The sequence below is a fragment of the Mugil cephalus genome, chromosome 9 (assembly GCF_022458985.1).
Source record: "Mugil cephalus isolate CIBA_MC_2020 chromosome 9, CIBA_Mcephalus_1.1, whole genome shotgun sequence".
Classification (NCBI taxonomy): domain Eukaryota; kingdom Metazoa; phylum Chordata; class Actinopteri; order Mugiliformes; family Mugilidae; genus Mugil; species Mugil cephalus.
In genome coordinates this window covers 11,459,525-11,472,759 of record NC_061778.1, presented here as the reverse complement: position 1 = coordinate 11,472,759, position 13,235 = coordinate 11,459,525, and the positions used below count along the sequence as shown (strand labels likewise).

Sequence of the window (13,235 nt, the reverse complement as noted above, 5' to 3'; positions counted from 1 at the left end):
GGAATTTTAGCTGCCTCCACTGTGTCTGGAAATATGCAGACACCAAATAAATGAAGTGACGAAAATACGCTTAGCTGTCATTTTATTTTCACGCAGACTAATTCGTTTCAGAGCAATGGATGACTTCCTTTTTTTAGCGGGGTATTTTTAAGTGTGTGATTTTCAGATACACAGGAAACCTCTGGCAGTAACAAATAAGCCCCCCAAAAAATTGTTGCCGGATATTTTGGGAACATGAAAAATTCATCCGACTCGCCGAAATTATTTAGTAGCTCTCACAAATGCTACAATGCCCCGATACTGTCCGTTCCCAGGAAGGAGCCCATCCAACTTAAAGACTGTTAAACTAATTGCCCGAGATGCGGGCGGCCACAGCGTTGTTTCTGCTTCTGCATTTCTCCAGATTTTTTATCAAGGCACCCACTTCACGTCGTCCTGTCTAACCCGCGGCTTGTGTGACGACGTATACTTCATGAAAGAAATAAATAAAAAAATGTGCAGAGTTTAAAGCGATTCGCTCGTCACTGCGTGGCCTGTAGCTGATTTCCAGGGAGCGTTCCAGGCTCTGGTTGCCTTGTATATTTCCTACCACAAATATTTCCAAGTAAAGCACATAAAAATATTACTAGTGCATGAACGTAGCTAGTTCCTCTTACCTAATACCTCCATGTAGGTTCACGCCGCTCTCCGGTCTTACGGTCAACGTGGTGAATTTGGTGCCAAGGTGTAAACATCAGGGCACGTGTCATGTGTCAGTCGACCGTATTAGTCAATTAACTTGAGAGTTGATATTAGCACATGACATGCGTGCCGTTGATAAGGTTTTTTCTTTTTTTGCCTGTTATCACTACAACTCACTAAATTTCATTAATAATCCATGGTCTCTCGTCCCACATCGCTGCTGGTCTATTCCTGCGTGTGCGTCCCTTAAAGCAACACGCACACTAAAAAGGTTTTCAAACACTGCTCCAGAAATAATCACATGCCACTTTCCCACCTCCACACCGGCCTGATTGGTAACGTTGCTGGACACTGTAAGACGAGAAACGTACAAATAAACGCCTTGGACCTCCTCGTGCAGGCGGTAGTCGATAGATAAAATGCTAAATTTAACTCCACAACAGCTGCTGCCGCGGATGACAACAAGGTAAACAATGCTTTAATGTTTCTTAATCCGCGTTGAATGAGCCGCCGGTAATCAAGGCTCATGTCTCTGATGAAACACGGTTGGTCTGGAAAGAATCTGAATAACACATAAGGACTGATATCAGGGAGCGCATGCCTGCATCAGAGTTTCCTAAAGCCCCCCCCGTCCCCCATAGCCGTCAGAGTAAAATATCGTTTCCGTGAATCTCCATTTCCGAGACCCCGAAACGATTCCGCGAGTCGCGTGGACGCGCCCCCACGTGACAAACACTTCCCGCGATTAGGTGTCGCAGCCCCGCCGCCGCTGCTTAAAGACATGTTTACTGAGGTTGAACAGGAGCTAAAGGCCACGACGGATAAATCAAAACCTGGAAAAGATTTCGGAGCAGAGGAGCGAAGCGCTGCCAAAACTTTCAAACCAGTAAACTCGCAATGAGCCGAGTTTACTGTGATTAACGGCGCAGTATGGAAGGGCGTCTTCGGCCGCTTTAAGTGCCACGCCACATTCCACCATACGCGCTTAATGATATATCGACCCAAAGCTGTTTCAGCTGTAATCCCGTGCGAAGCAGACCTAATTTCCCCAAATGCTATGGATTCCCTAAAATGCCGCTGACGGTCGTTTAAGACAACTTTAAAACGATCACTTTGATTAAAGTCCCCCGTCTTTGCGTCAGTTCGTGGTCATTAACTGTGCGCCGCGCGCCTCATATTTTCCTCTTGTCAGTCATCTTGTTTGCTCCGCGGAGCCGCATTGAAGCTCGCTGCCTTTCAGACGTACAGTAGAGGATCAATTGTGCGACTGTATTTCCTGTACGTCAGTGTTTTATTGGGCCCTTCCTGTCTGCAGAAAGCTGACTTCCTGTGTCTGAGAGGGGTAGTAAATGGATGGCACCTCTGATGCATTTTATCCTGCAAGGAGTGCGGAGGGAAGGCGGGAGAGGGGGAGAGATGAAAGGATGAAGTAGAGGGCAGAAAAATAGAGATGACAGGAGAGACAGATTGGCGGAGAAGGGGGGCATCAAAGAGTGCCATAAAGACCGTCTTTGTGCTAGATTATTGATGTTTTTACACGCAGTGGCAATTTCTCAGCAGAGCCCAACTTTTTATATGCTAAGAATGAATCTATTTTATCCTTGTGGTTTCTGTCGCCCCCTCCCCCCTCTCTTACTCAGCCTTCTCTCCCCCCCTCCCTCCCCTCTCCCCCTGGGTGCAGTGTGCCCCAGTGGCCAGACATTCCTGCCTAATAGGTCTGCTTAATGAGGAGTGGGTTGTGTTGGGAGGATTTTAGTGGAGAAAACACTTCAGAAATGGTGGGAAAATAGAGAATAGTTGCAGTTGCCACAAAGTGTGAACCCAGGATTTGTACTGACTCAGTATCTCTTAGCCCGTGACTTTCTGCTCTCATTTTCTTGCCGTCTGTCTGCCTCTGTAGGAAACTTCAGGAGAGCCAGGACTCCATGTCCTCGAGGTTGGAGGAGGCCGAACACAAGGCTCAGTCCCTACAGACAGGTACCGGCCTACTCAGCGTTCGCAAACCTGGCGATTATCGTCGTAAAAGCTTTTGAGTTTTCATTATTATTTGAGTTTAAAACCCTTGTGCTTCATCTGGACTAGCTGGGTGTGGTTTTGACGAGGCAGGCCTGGTAAATGCCTTCACTATTGTCACTTTAAACGAACCATTCAGAAAGGCTGAAGCAGAAATCTCATGTGCTATAACCTATTATCTTTTGTCAGGTAACTGTGAACTGTGAAGTTTCGTGTAGCGGGGGGAAACCCGACGACTGACTCTGTTCCCGTCTCTTGCAGCACTTGAAACAACTCAGGCCGAGCTCTTTGATTTGAAGACCAAGTATGACGAGGAATCCACAGCAAAGTACGTGTCCCGCTGATCTATGTGTGTGTTTGCGGGTGACTTCTCCCCTCTGGCTCGTCCATAGTCTGTTCTTGACATAATCATCCTGTTTAGTGAATCTTCTTGCCTGGAAACTCCCCCCTTCTCCTCTCCCTAACAGCTGGAATGTCTCCCACAACGCTCTGCTGCAGCCTCCAGATCCCAGCGTTACCCACGCACTGTAAATACTGACAGGGATTGTAATGCGTTCTGCAGACGCAACCCAAGCAATCGAAATAGATTTTTAATTCTCGGGGCACTTTAAAAGTTTAAAAGATCTCAAGGCGGCGACAACGAGCCGAGGGGTCACTTTGAGATGTCGGACTTGGAAGGTTTTCCAGCAGAACCTGGAAGATAAGGTAGCTTCAATTACTCGGGCTGTGAGCATCTATCATTATTGATCTTATAGTAGTGGCGAGGATGAGAACAGAAGCCTTTCCATGTCAGCACTCCACACTGTGAAGTGGCACTTTGTGACATTCACACTCCTCTGGTCCCTCAGGCTTGGGTAGCAGGAGCCGGAGCCGCCTTCAGCTGAAAGATTAAGCATTTCACGGTGTTTTATTGATGATTGGTGTGCTGCAAGAAACGCACTGAATTCACTGCGGAACGCCAACTCTCTTCCCAAATCTGTTCGTACGATGGTCAAGGGCGTCCCCGCGTGCAAAGCGCGGCAGAGCAGCAACTTGGCTTTTAAGGTGCCCCCCCCCCCACTTCTCGCCCCTTTTACCCAAACTCACAGCGTCTCTCCATTAACAGAGTTGTTAAATTGATTGGATGTTAAAAACGAATCGATCCCTCTTCTGTCTTCCTCACGATATTTTATTTTTTTCCCCTCTTTTCTGCCTCCCTTCGCCCCCGCGCTTTCTTTTATCTAGCACTTTGCGCGTTTGAGAGCGCTGAGAGGAAAGGCCACAGGAAGATATCGCACGCGGTGTAATGGCACTAATCAATAAGTTTCATAGTCTATCGGAAGGCCCTCCCTGTTTATTTTCTTTGCCCGTGACTACAGTGTAAGAAGACAGAGGAGTAGTGGAGTCCCCACCCACCCCCCCGTCCTTGTCTCTTCCTTTTATAACAGAAGAAAACACATTTTGAAAAGACACTTATAGGAGGCCCCATTTGCTTACAGAAGCTAATAAACACATGCCCACCCACATCCACACATGCGCTCATGCACACACACACACACACACGCACAAACTCACTCGCTCACTCACTCGTGAGCCTGAGGCAGTCAGGGTCCTTGACTGTGTGGCGTGCTGTGATCTGAAATTTTAATGCAACGCTTTAAAGCACACACAAACCCTCTCTAACCCTGCACCCTCCCAGTCCTTGGAGTCCTTCCCCCGTTTACTGCTTGGCTGAGCAAATCTCCAGTGTTTGGCTGAACACAACTTTTAACCCTTCGACTGCATACATTTTGGCGCCGCTCGCGAACGCAGATGCCATACGTATCGGCGCGGGCGCTCCTTTCGCACGGACGCACACGCCCGCTCTAAACTTTTCGCTAAGGAGGACATTGCGTGACAAATCCCCCACCCCCCCCCCCCCCCCCTCCATCCTCTTGCTGTATTTGGGTAATCTGCCTTTTAAAATACACACTAACACACACACAGGGACTTACACACACACTCTCTGAGAATTTGGTCGATGTTGCGGTGCCCAGAGAGTGTGAGCTTCAGCAGGAGGCAGGTCTGTAGATGTAGCGAAGACGGTCTGTGTCGGCGCTGTGAGGGTCTGGCCGGCCACGTTTTACCCGTTTAGTCCCCGTTAAAGATTAATGATATATTGATCCCCACCCCCACATGATGCTGTGTGTGTGTGCAAGCTCCTCTGAAAATTTCTGTTTATCTGTATATATATAAAGATACCATTTTTTTTTTTTTTTACGAAAACCATTTAATTGCTTCTAATTAGGAAACAGTCGATAGCCCCTTCTTTCCCGTGTCCACCGCGAGCCGCACACAAACACAAAATGGCGCGCAACACACTCGCGCACACGCGCACGCAGACACACTCTCACAGCTAGCTTCTTTTTAAGCCTCCTTGAAATCCCCAAGGTAACACGCTGTGAAAACGCAATGTGGAGAAAGCCAAGGAAAGAAAAGGAATGGAGTGATGAAAGCTGGAGGGCAAAAAGCAAGCCAAGGGGCTGGAGGCTTCGGCGAGGAAGAGGGGGATAAGGGTGTGATAGAGGAGGGAAATGAAAATCTAAATCAGGGGAATATCCTGCTGGCACCGAGGACAGAGGCCGAGGAAGAGAGGGCGAGGGATGAGAGAGAGGGGGGGAGGCGAGCAGAAAGATGAAAGGAGGAAAAAGTGGAGGGCACCGGGAAGCGAACGGTGCAGGGGAAAGGATAGAGGCGGACGGAGGGTTGGAAGAGAAAAGGGAGCGGTTGAACGAGTGGAGAAGAGAGAGAAGATGATAAGAGATGAAAAGGCCTGTCTGAGATGGAGGAAGTACAGTAGGGGCTTAGAGGCTCTGGGCTTGTTTCAGAAGTCCTACAGTATTCACTGATGTCACTGGGTGCACCCATTGGCTTTCATGGTACAAAAGAGTGTGTGTTGTTGGTGTGCCTGCGCGAGTTTTTCCCAACGCGGTCGTGCATCTACTCTATAGCTCCTCCCTGTGGCTGCCGTCTCAAGCTTCGGAGATAAGTTTTGGTGGCCTGAAACGGGGCTCGATCACCATGAAGGACCTTCACTGTTCAGTGTTTGATGAATTAATTCCACTCGGCGCACTGGCTTGCTCGTGGACGGCTCCCGCCCTGCCCAGCGACCGACCGACCGACTGTATCAGGATATGCAGAAAATCCCTTCCCTGTGATCTGCTTTGGCCCACAGCCTCTAGCTTTGCCTTTATAATTCCCAAATACAGCCAAATCCAAAGGTTATTTAAGAAGACTTTGTGCATCTGTACTTTGATTAAATGATCACATTTGGAGCAGGAGCGGCGGTGTATTTGGGTTGCATTACTACCCATAAACGCTCTCCATTACAAGCTTTTCTAGCTTGTTGGCTCTCTGACCTCACATTTGTGTGTGCGTGCGCGTGTGCGGGGGCGCCCGACGAGTGCACACGTGGGTCCCGCACACTATAGCTTAAGACAGGATAAAAGCTGTTGAGGTAGTGTACTATTATGTTGCTTAAATACATACTAGATCCTTTTAACTGTTCGGGGAAAGAATAAAAGCGGGAGAGTGAAAAGCTCTCCCACCCACATCTGATTCTTTTTGCTGCATTGCCCGTGGCACAGTGTTGACCTAATATCAACTGTGTCTGTTTTGTTAAACACATTCAAATCGGTAGTACTCAAGCCTATGGGACACGACGCCGTTTCTCATACTGTGACACACAAACACAAAAGCTGCGTGGGTTACGGGGTCCGCTATCAAAAGATGGCAGCGAAATCAAAAGGTCCTAATGGACGCCGCGGTGGCGGCGGCGGCGCGCGTATGCGCTCCCGTCTTTGCACTCGGCGCCAAGCGTGCATTCTTATGCGTCTTGAATAAACATGCGTGCGTATTTGCACAGCGTCGAACAGTCGCGAGGTCAGAGTTTTTGCACTTCCTCGTGTGTTAAAATGTGGCCAGAATTTATATTGGCACACACCTTATAGTAAATAATAGTAATGGAGTGTGATCACATTTAAACGATGTATATTTATATAGGTTTAACGTCCATTGCGTGTCTCTTGATTTTGGGAACGGCGTTTTCTTCTTAAGCGATGGGTGTTCGCGTCAGTCACGAACCGGGGGTTATTACACTATTTTACCAAAGTCCAATGAGAGGTTGTATTATGGGGATGTGTTCCTGCTGTCTGACCTCTAGCAAGTGAGAGGTGAACCATGGCCTCCATCCAGACCATTAGTCAGACACAATCACACAGCTTCATAGCAGATTAGTCTGCTGTATTAGGACTTAGAGCTCTATTAATGTAATCCCTCTGTTTTAGTGTGGCCTGGGTTTAGGGGCTTACATGTGCGCACACACACACGCACACACACTCTTAAATACATGTATGCACGCACACATACAAGCTGTTTGGGTTACGGAGTTCACAATCAATGGATTAAGGTGATATTTAGACAGTAGCTTAATGGACCCCAGCATCCTCTAAATGTACGCTCTGCGAACAATCGCGTGTACTTTTCTTCCCGGGAATCATCCATTCATTTATCCATCCTGTGTTTTAATTACAGTGTTGCCGTGCGTCTCTTTTCTGCCACTGTCACATCATCTGTTTTTTGTTTTTTTCTCTCGGAGTAATAACGATAAAAAAAATTGTTGTCTCTCAGGGCCGACGAGATTGAGATGGTGATGACAGACCTGGAAAGAGCCAATCAGGTAACACTGCTCGCTGCAATTCAACGTGTTTTATTGTTAAAGTGCAGAAAAAGCAAATGAGGGTTTGGACTGATCAAATAAAAGGTTTCTCTGAGAGGGGAAAAAAAAGTATGTATGTATGTACGCTGAAGTAAATTAGGTTACACCAATCTTGTCACATTTCTAACTAATTAATTCTAACAAGAGTCTTGCCTGTGCGTTAGTGCACTATATTTGTCCAATAATCACTTTAAACTTTTTTAGGAAATAATTTTTCTAATCTTTTTATCTTTAAGATTTAAATCTTCATCAGGAACAAGAGCACTCCTGTTGCTGAGAGAGGCTGGTTGCTTTTCTGTTCAGTAGCTATGAAGTATAAACAAATAAACGGTTGCTTATCACCGTGAGGGTTGCTTTTTGTTTTACATGTTTATTACACACCTACTAAACCCATCCAGCCGAAATAAGCCCCGCGGCGCGCCCTCTGCCCTCGCGTTGTAAATATTCCTGTGGTATCTGTTAATGTCATTGTTGTTAACTTTCATTATTAGCCTTAGAGTATGATTTGTGGTTAAAGGGGTAGCATAGGCATGTAATGTTAATATTAGCCCAAAGGTTAACGCTCCAACCATAATGCCACACACACAAACGCGCGCACTATTCACACTTTTGATTTGAGGTTTACGCAGGATGACAGCATGGCCTGCAGCTCAGTCACAGACTTTTTATACGCTTTTATACGAAGAAAATGGAAAACAGGGCTTTTCTTTCGCAACTCGCCGTCCAACTCCCACCCAGTCAATAACAGCTCTCAATATGGTTGCAATTAGGAACACTGTGGAATCGGCTCCCTGTAACTCCTAATGACGGCGAGTTGGCCAGTGCTGCAGATGAGTCCCAAATGGAACATGGCGGTTTTGGCTATAAATACGAGGCGGCGGGTATCATCTCAATTCTCAAGAATAATTTAACATTTTTAATTAAAGCAATACCCAGGCTCATCTGTCATCCTACATACTTGCATCGTCTGATCCCTTCCCCCACTCTTCATTATATATTTTGTTTATGCTACGAGGGGGTTGTCTTCCTTGTCATGCGAACAGACAGTGGGCCGACAGAAGAGGATTGTTATTCGAAAAACCTTTTCATGCCGTTTGATTGCCCCACGCATGTACGGGCGGCGCAGTAAATTCAGCCGCGGCCTTTGAAAAGCAAACCGACCTCTCGCGGGCCGCATCCTTCAGCGGCCGTTAAACTGACAGGTTTTGCGGGGCTGGCGTGTACTTTGAGCAGAAACTTTTGCTTTCTTTGTCTCGCCGTTCTCGTGCCGTCAGTCTCCTTTTCTTTATCTGCGCGTTAAATAGGGTTTTTCAAGGGCTGGTGGAAAATTGAGACAGCGTATTGAGATGAGAAGAGAAAGGAAAGTGCGTCCACCAGAAAGAACCTCCGGTGCGGGATTTTTCCCTTCCTTAACTTTTCTCTCCTTCCTTCCAGCGAGCGGAGGCAGCTCAGAGAGAGGCAGAGTCGCTCAGAGAGCAGCTGTCTTTGAGCAACCAATCCCTGCAGCTCAGCAGCCCGGCCAAGGCCGACACCGACACGGTAACACGTTTCACTGATTCGCTGCATGGCTGAGCTATTGATAGGCTAAGAGATCAGATTGGCCTTTTTACGCCGGCGGTGGTTGGTTGATTCGGGCTTTGGTTTACTGATCACTGTAGATATTAAAGGCCTGCCGTCACCGGTGATGTTTTGTATTGATTAACTTAACAGATCAAAGTGTCGGCCTCCTATCAGGTGGTTGTGTCTGACTGATGAATTACCTTTGATTATTTATCATCAAGAGCAGGCCTTTTAAAGGGAGCCGCAACACTGATCAGCTCTTGTTTGGCATAGAATGCTTCTTCGTGTAGTGATTAATTGAAGAAAAATCTTGTATGGGTGGATTTCGAAAAACTTTTATGAGGTTTTCAGTTCGTTAAACTGAACCGCTGACCTATCTGGCCTTTAGGAACAGGCGCCGGAGGTGGCATCCAACTCGAGTCTGGAGGCGGAGCTCAGGGCCAAAGAAAGGGAGACTGCCCAGCTGGTGGAGGATGTCCAGAGACTGCAGGCCAGCCTGACCAAACTCCGAGAGACCACCAGCTCCCAGATCACACAGCTGGAGCAGCAGCTTAGCAGCAAGTCGGCAGTTCTTAAGGTACTGGCGTTTATTTTTAGCTGTCCTGGCCATTAGTTACACACATTTACTTGCTATTTTTATATATTTATTTCTGCTTTCTAGAGCTATGTCACAGAAAGAAATGCACAGCGCAAAGATCTAAAAGAATGTCTTTTGTCATTTCGCTCATCTCCCGTGTATTTGCGTCTCTACAGGAACTGGAAGACAAACTGCAGAAGCAAGCTGACTATGAGGAGGTGAAGAAGGAGTTGAGGTGAGGAGTAAACCCAGTTTGTCTGTGTCTGTGTGTTTGTCCAGCGCAGATCTATTTATTGCATGTTTGATGTCTTTAACAATGTTAAACAAGATGCGTGTCTTCATTTAAGACGTGTAACTCGATTGAGGGCTCTTACAAAGGTGAAGCCTGTATGTCTGTAGCTTTATATTGTTTCCCCTTTTGTCCTTGTCCCTTCTTTGTCCCGAAAGAGACAGAGAGGTTTGCATGCTACACGGTGGCTGCGCGTTCATAATTGTCGTCTTTGTTTCTTCAGTATCCTCAAGGCTATGGAGTTTGGAACGTCTGACGCCGTGCAGGTATAAAAGAGACATTGCTGGCATTGAACACTGGGCTGTAGACAGAACGTTGCACTAATTAAGTCATTGATCAAACAAAAAATGATGAAAAGATGAGTAAATGGGAACATCTGAAGCGGGCAGCATGGAGAAAGCTATTTCGCAAAGTCTGCAATTTTGATCTCCAATCAACCTTTTCTTTCTCCACCAGGACTCATCCAAATCCCTGGAGGTGCTGCTGCTGGAGAGGAACCGTGGTCTTCAATCAGAGAGCGCCGCTCTGCGCATCGCCAACACTGAGCTGAGCGGTAAGTCTGCCCAAAAAGTAAGAAAGTTTACTTTAAGGAGTAGATCCATCAACACCGGGTAGGCTGTCTTCCCAAAACTTCGCAGCATCAGTCCGATGCGTGTGGGGAGGATATACGGGGACGTAGCTGCAGGTGAGGCCGAGTGGGGTCGGGGGGAGGGGGGAGGGGAGGGCACACGTGTGCATGTTTAGTCTTTTTCTCTGAGAATACTTAACTGCAGGTGAATGTGAATTATTTGCAATACCGGCTGCTTCGTACAGACGAGTTGGTCGAAAATTCAAAAGACATGCAAAGCTATCATGGTGCGAGCGTGTTTTTGTTTAGCCCTACGCTTCACTGAGTGGAGGGAAATGCATCTGTGGCGTGTTGTAAAAAAAAAAAAAAAAAAAAACAGGAGGTCAACCTGAACGGTAACGAAACTGCACCACACAAGAACGAGGACACCATGCTACGCCTCCCACTACGGGGCTCTTCCCCTCTGCAACAGTGTTTATGGGTTTGAAATGTCATGGCTTTAGGCTTGAATAGCTGAATAGCTTTGAATTGATTAACATTCACAGTAAAGGGAGCTTACTGTCTTACTCAATCATGTTAAGTTTCAATGTTATGCATTAGAAGAGTATTAGTAATATAGTAGTTACAAGACTGAGGAAATATACTTTATGTCTATATTTGTTCTGGCGGTTGTTAAAATTTAATCACTCGCAAGTAGTAATACTTAAAGAAGGAAGATGAGGCCTTTGCTCAGAGTCAACAGAGCGGTGCGGCCTCTGTTTCTGGTGACATGCATCTGTTTTCTGTTCAGCCATAAAATTGTCTTTCAAAAGAGTTTTATTGCTCAATTTTTTATTTTTTATTTTTATTTATTTTTTTATTTTTTTACCCGGATGTATTTCTTTGCGAACTATGATACTGCCTCTGCAAAGGAGAAAATCTGTGTGTAAGAGCACGCCGCTGCAGCACGGAGGAGGACTCGCACGGCGTATTGACTACCTAAGGACATCTTTTTACTGTGTCCCTTTACTTCTACCTCGCCATTCGAGACAGAGACTGAGCCCTGGGCCAAGCTAATCTGCCTAAGTGGCGCGGTGTCAATTGTTTTGTGTGTCCTTTTTTTTTTCTTCCAGGCTGTGGCTTACAAGAAAGGTTGAAATCACAAATGCATGGGCACTTTGTCTGGGGGGGTTGGCAAAAAAGGAAAACAAAGTTCACTAATTTGGAGAAGACTTGATTAAGATAACTTTCAACTTTTGTTTTTTTTTTTTTTAATTTTTTTTTTTTTCTCTCTCGTTTTGGAACCCCTTTTTTGTTGACTCCCCCATAATGCATGGTGTGTTTGACCTTTCTTGTAGGGTCAGCCGGGCGAAAAGGGACAGAAGAGTCCACAACGAAGGAGGAGACCGTGCCCAGCGACCCCTCTTCCTCGCCCCCTCCTCCCCCTCTCTCTGTCCCTTCCTCCTCTCAGCTGCCCCAGTCCCGCACTCACACGGACCCCCTCAACACTGCCACCACCACCAGCAGCAGCAGCAGCGAAACGCACCCCTTCACTCCTACGGGCATTGGACAGGACTTCTACTCCCCCGTGTTCCCTCTGGTGGGTGGTAAGATGGCTTTGAACTCCCTCATTCAGCGGCAGCTGCTCCAGACCTTCTACTCGAAAGCCTTGCAGGAGTCGTCTGGAATCCCCAGCGGGGCTCTACTGTTCACCCCCTTCACTCCAACCCTCAGCTCCATCCCTACCTCCACCCCAGGCTCAGGGTCTGCTGCCATCCCCCTGGCAGCCAGCAGCCCCCAGCCGCCTCCGGCCAGCCCAGACATGGCCCCCGTTAACGGGAGCAGCACGGCTGGCAGCGCCCCGTCGCCGTCGCCCAGCCACTCCGACGCTACCACAGGGAGCGTTCTGGACGGGGAGGACATGGACACGGCGGAGATTGCTCGGCAGGTGAAAGAGCAGCTGATCAAGCACAACATTGGTCAGCGTGTGTTCGGCCACTATGTGCTGGGACTGTCCCAGGGTTCGGTCAGCGAGATCCTGGCCAGGCCGAAGCCGTGGAACAAGCTAACGATCCGGGGGAAGGAGCCCTTCCACAAGATGAGGCAGTTCCTCGCCGACGAGCAGAACATCCTCGCGCTGCGCAGCATCCAGGGACGGCAGAGAGGTCAGTCTGTGTTTCTTTAATGTGTCTGTGCTTGGGGGGAGCGTGCGTGTCTTGTGTGTGCATGTATGTGTACGTGTGCGTGTGTGTGCAGCCCTGCACAGAGCCATTGATTAGCTTGTCAATATGGACTAGCTTTTTATTTTCCTTCTCTTTCCTAACTCCCGTTCTGTGCCACACCTGTGTGTTTTGAATGAGTTCCTAGTCACGCACCGATCCCAGGAGCCTCTCCCAGCTATTGTGGTCAATACAGAAACCTTTCACACGTCAATAGTATTGATCGGTGGGAACTAGGAGGAAGGCAGGGGTACTGTTAACTACGGGTGGATTCGATTAGCCGGGGCCTGCTTTTCTTAACGCATCAGGACATTTGTGATTGAAGGCGGTCTCAGAGGTACAAAACACGTAACAAAATACACCAGCGAGTCAGAGTGAGTTCATATTAAAAATGCGGCTGCAGTGAGCATGCCCCTGTTTGAAAGCTACTGTTTATAATGAATCCCTCCCTGGGCTGTCTCTGTAGTGGTTTTAATATTTCTGTTAGAGGCGGAGGTTTGATTCCTACTGGGGCCGCAGATGGTTAAGATCAATGCATTTATAGTAGCATATAATGTGCATTGGATAGAGCAAACACTCCTTGTATTTGCAGAGCATTGCAAGGCACCGTATAG

The 13,235-nt window shown here is 47.5% G+C and overlaps 1 protein-coding gene across 4 annotated transcripts in view; it reads left to right on the top strand.

Moving 5' to 3' along the window:
- Positions 1-13,235, top strand: part of cux1b (cut-like homeobox 1b) — a 54,497-nt gene that overhangs the window by 29,949 nt on the left and 11,313 nt on the right. For all 4 annotated transcript variants that reach the window (XM_047594437.1, XM_047594435.1, XM_047594436.1 and 1 more), the window contains 9 exons: positions 2,582-2,658; positions 2,956-3,022; positions 7,342-7,390; positions 8,864-8,968; positions 9,378-9,566; positions 9,743-9,801; positions 10,079-10,121; positions 10,312-10,408; positions 11,761-12,567. In XM_047594437.1, coding sequence (XP_047450393.1) covers positions 2,582-2,658; positions 2,956-3,022; positions 7,342-7,390; positions 8,864-8,968; positions 9,378-9,566; positions 9,743-9,801; positions 10,079-10,121; positions 10,312-10,408; positions 11,761-12,567 — 1,493 coding nt within the window. The remainder of the gene's footprint in view (positions 1-2,581; positions 2,659-2,955; positions 3,023-7,341; positions 7,391-8,863; positions 8,969-9,377; positions 9,567-9,742; positions 9,802-10,078; positions 10,122-10,311; positions 10,409-11,760; positions 12,568-13,235) is intronic.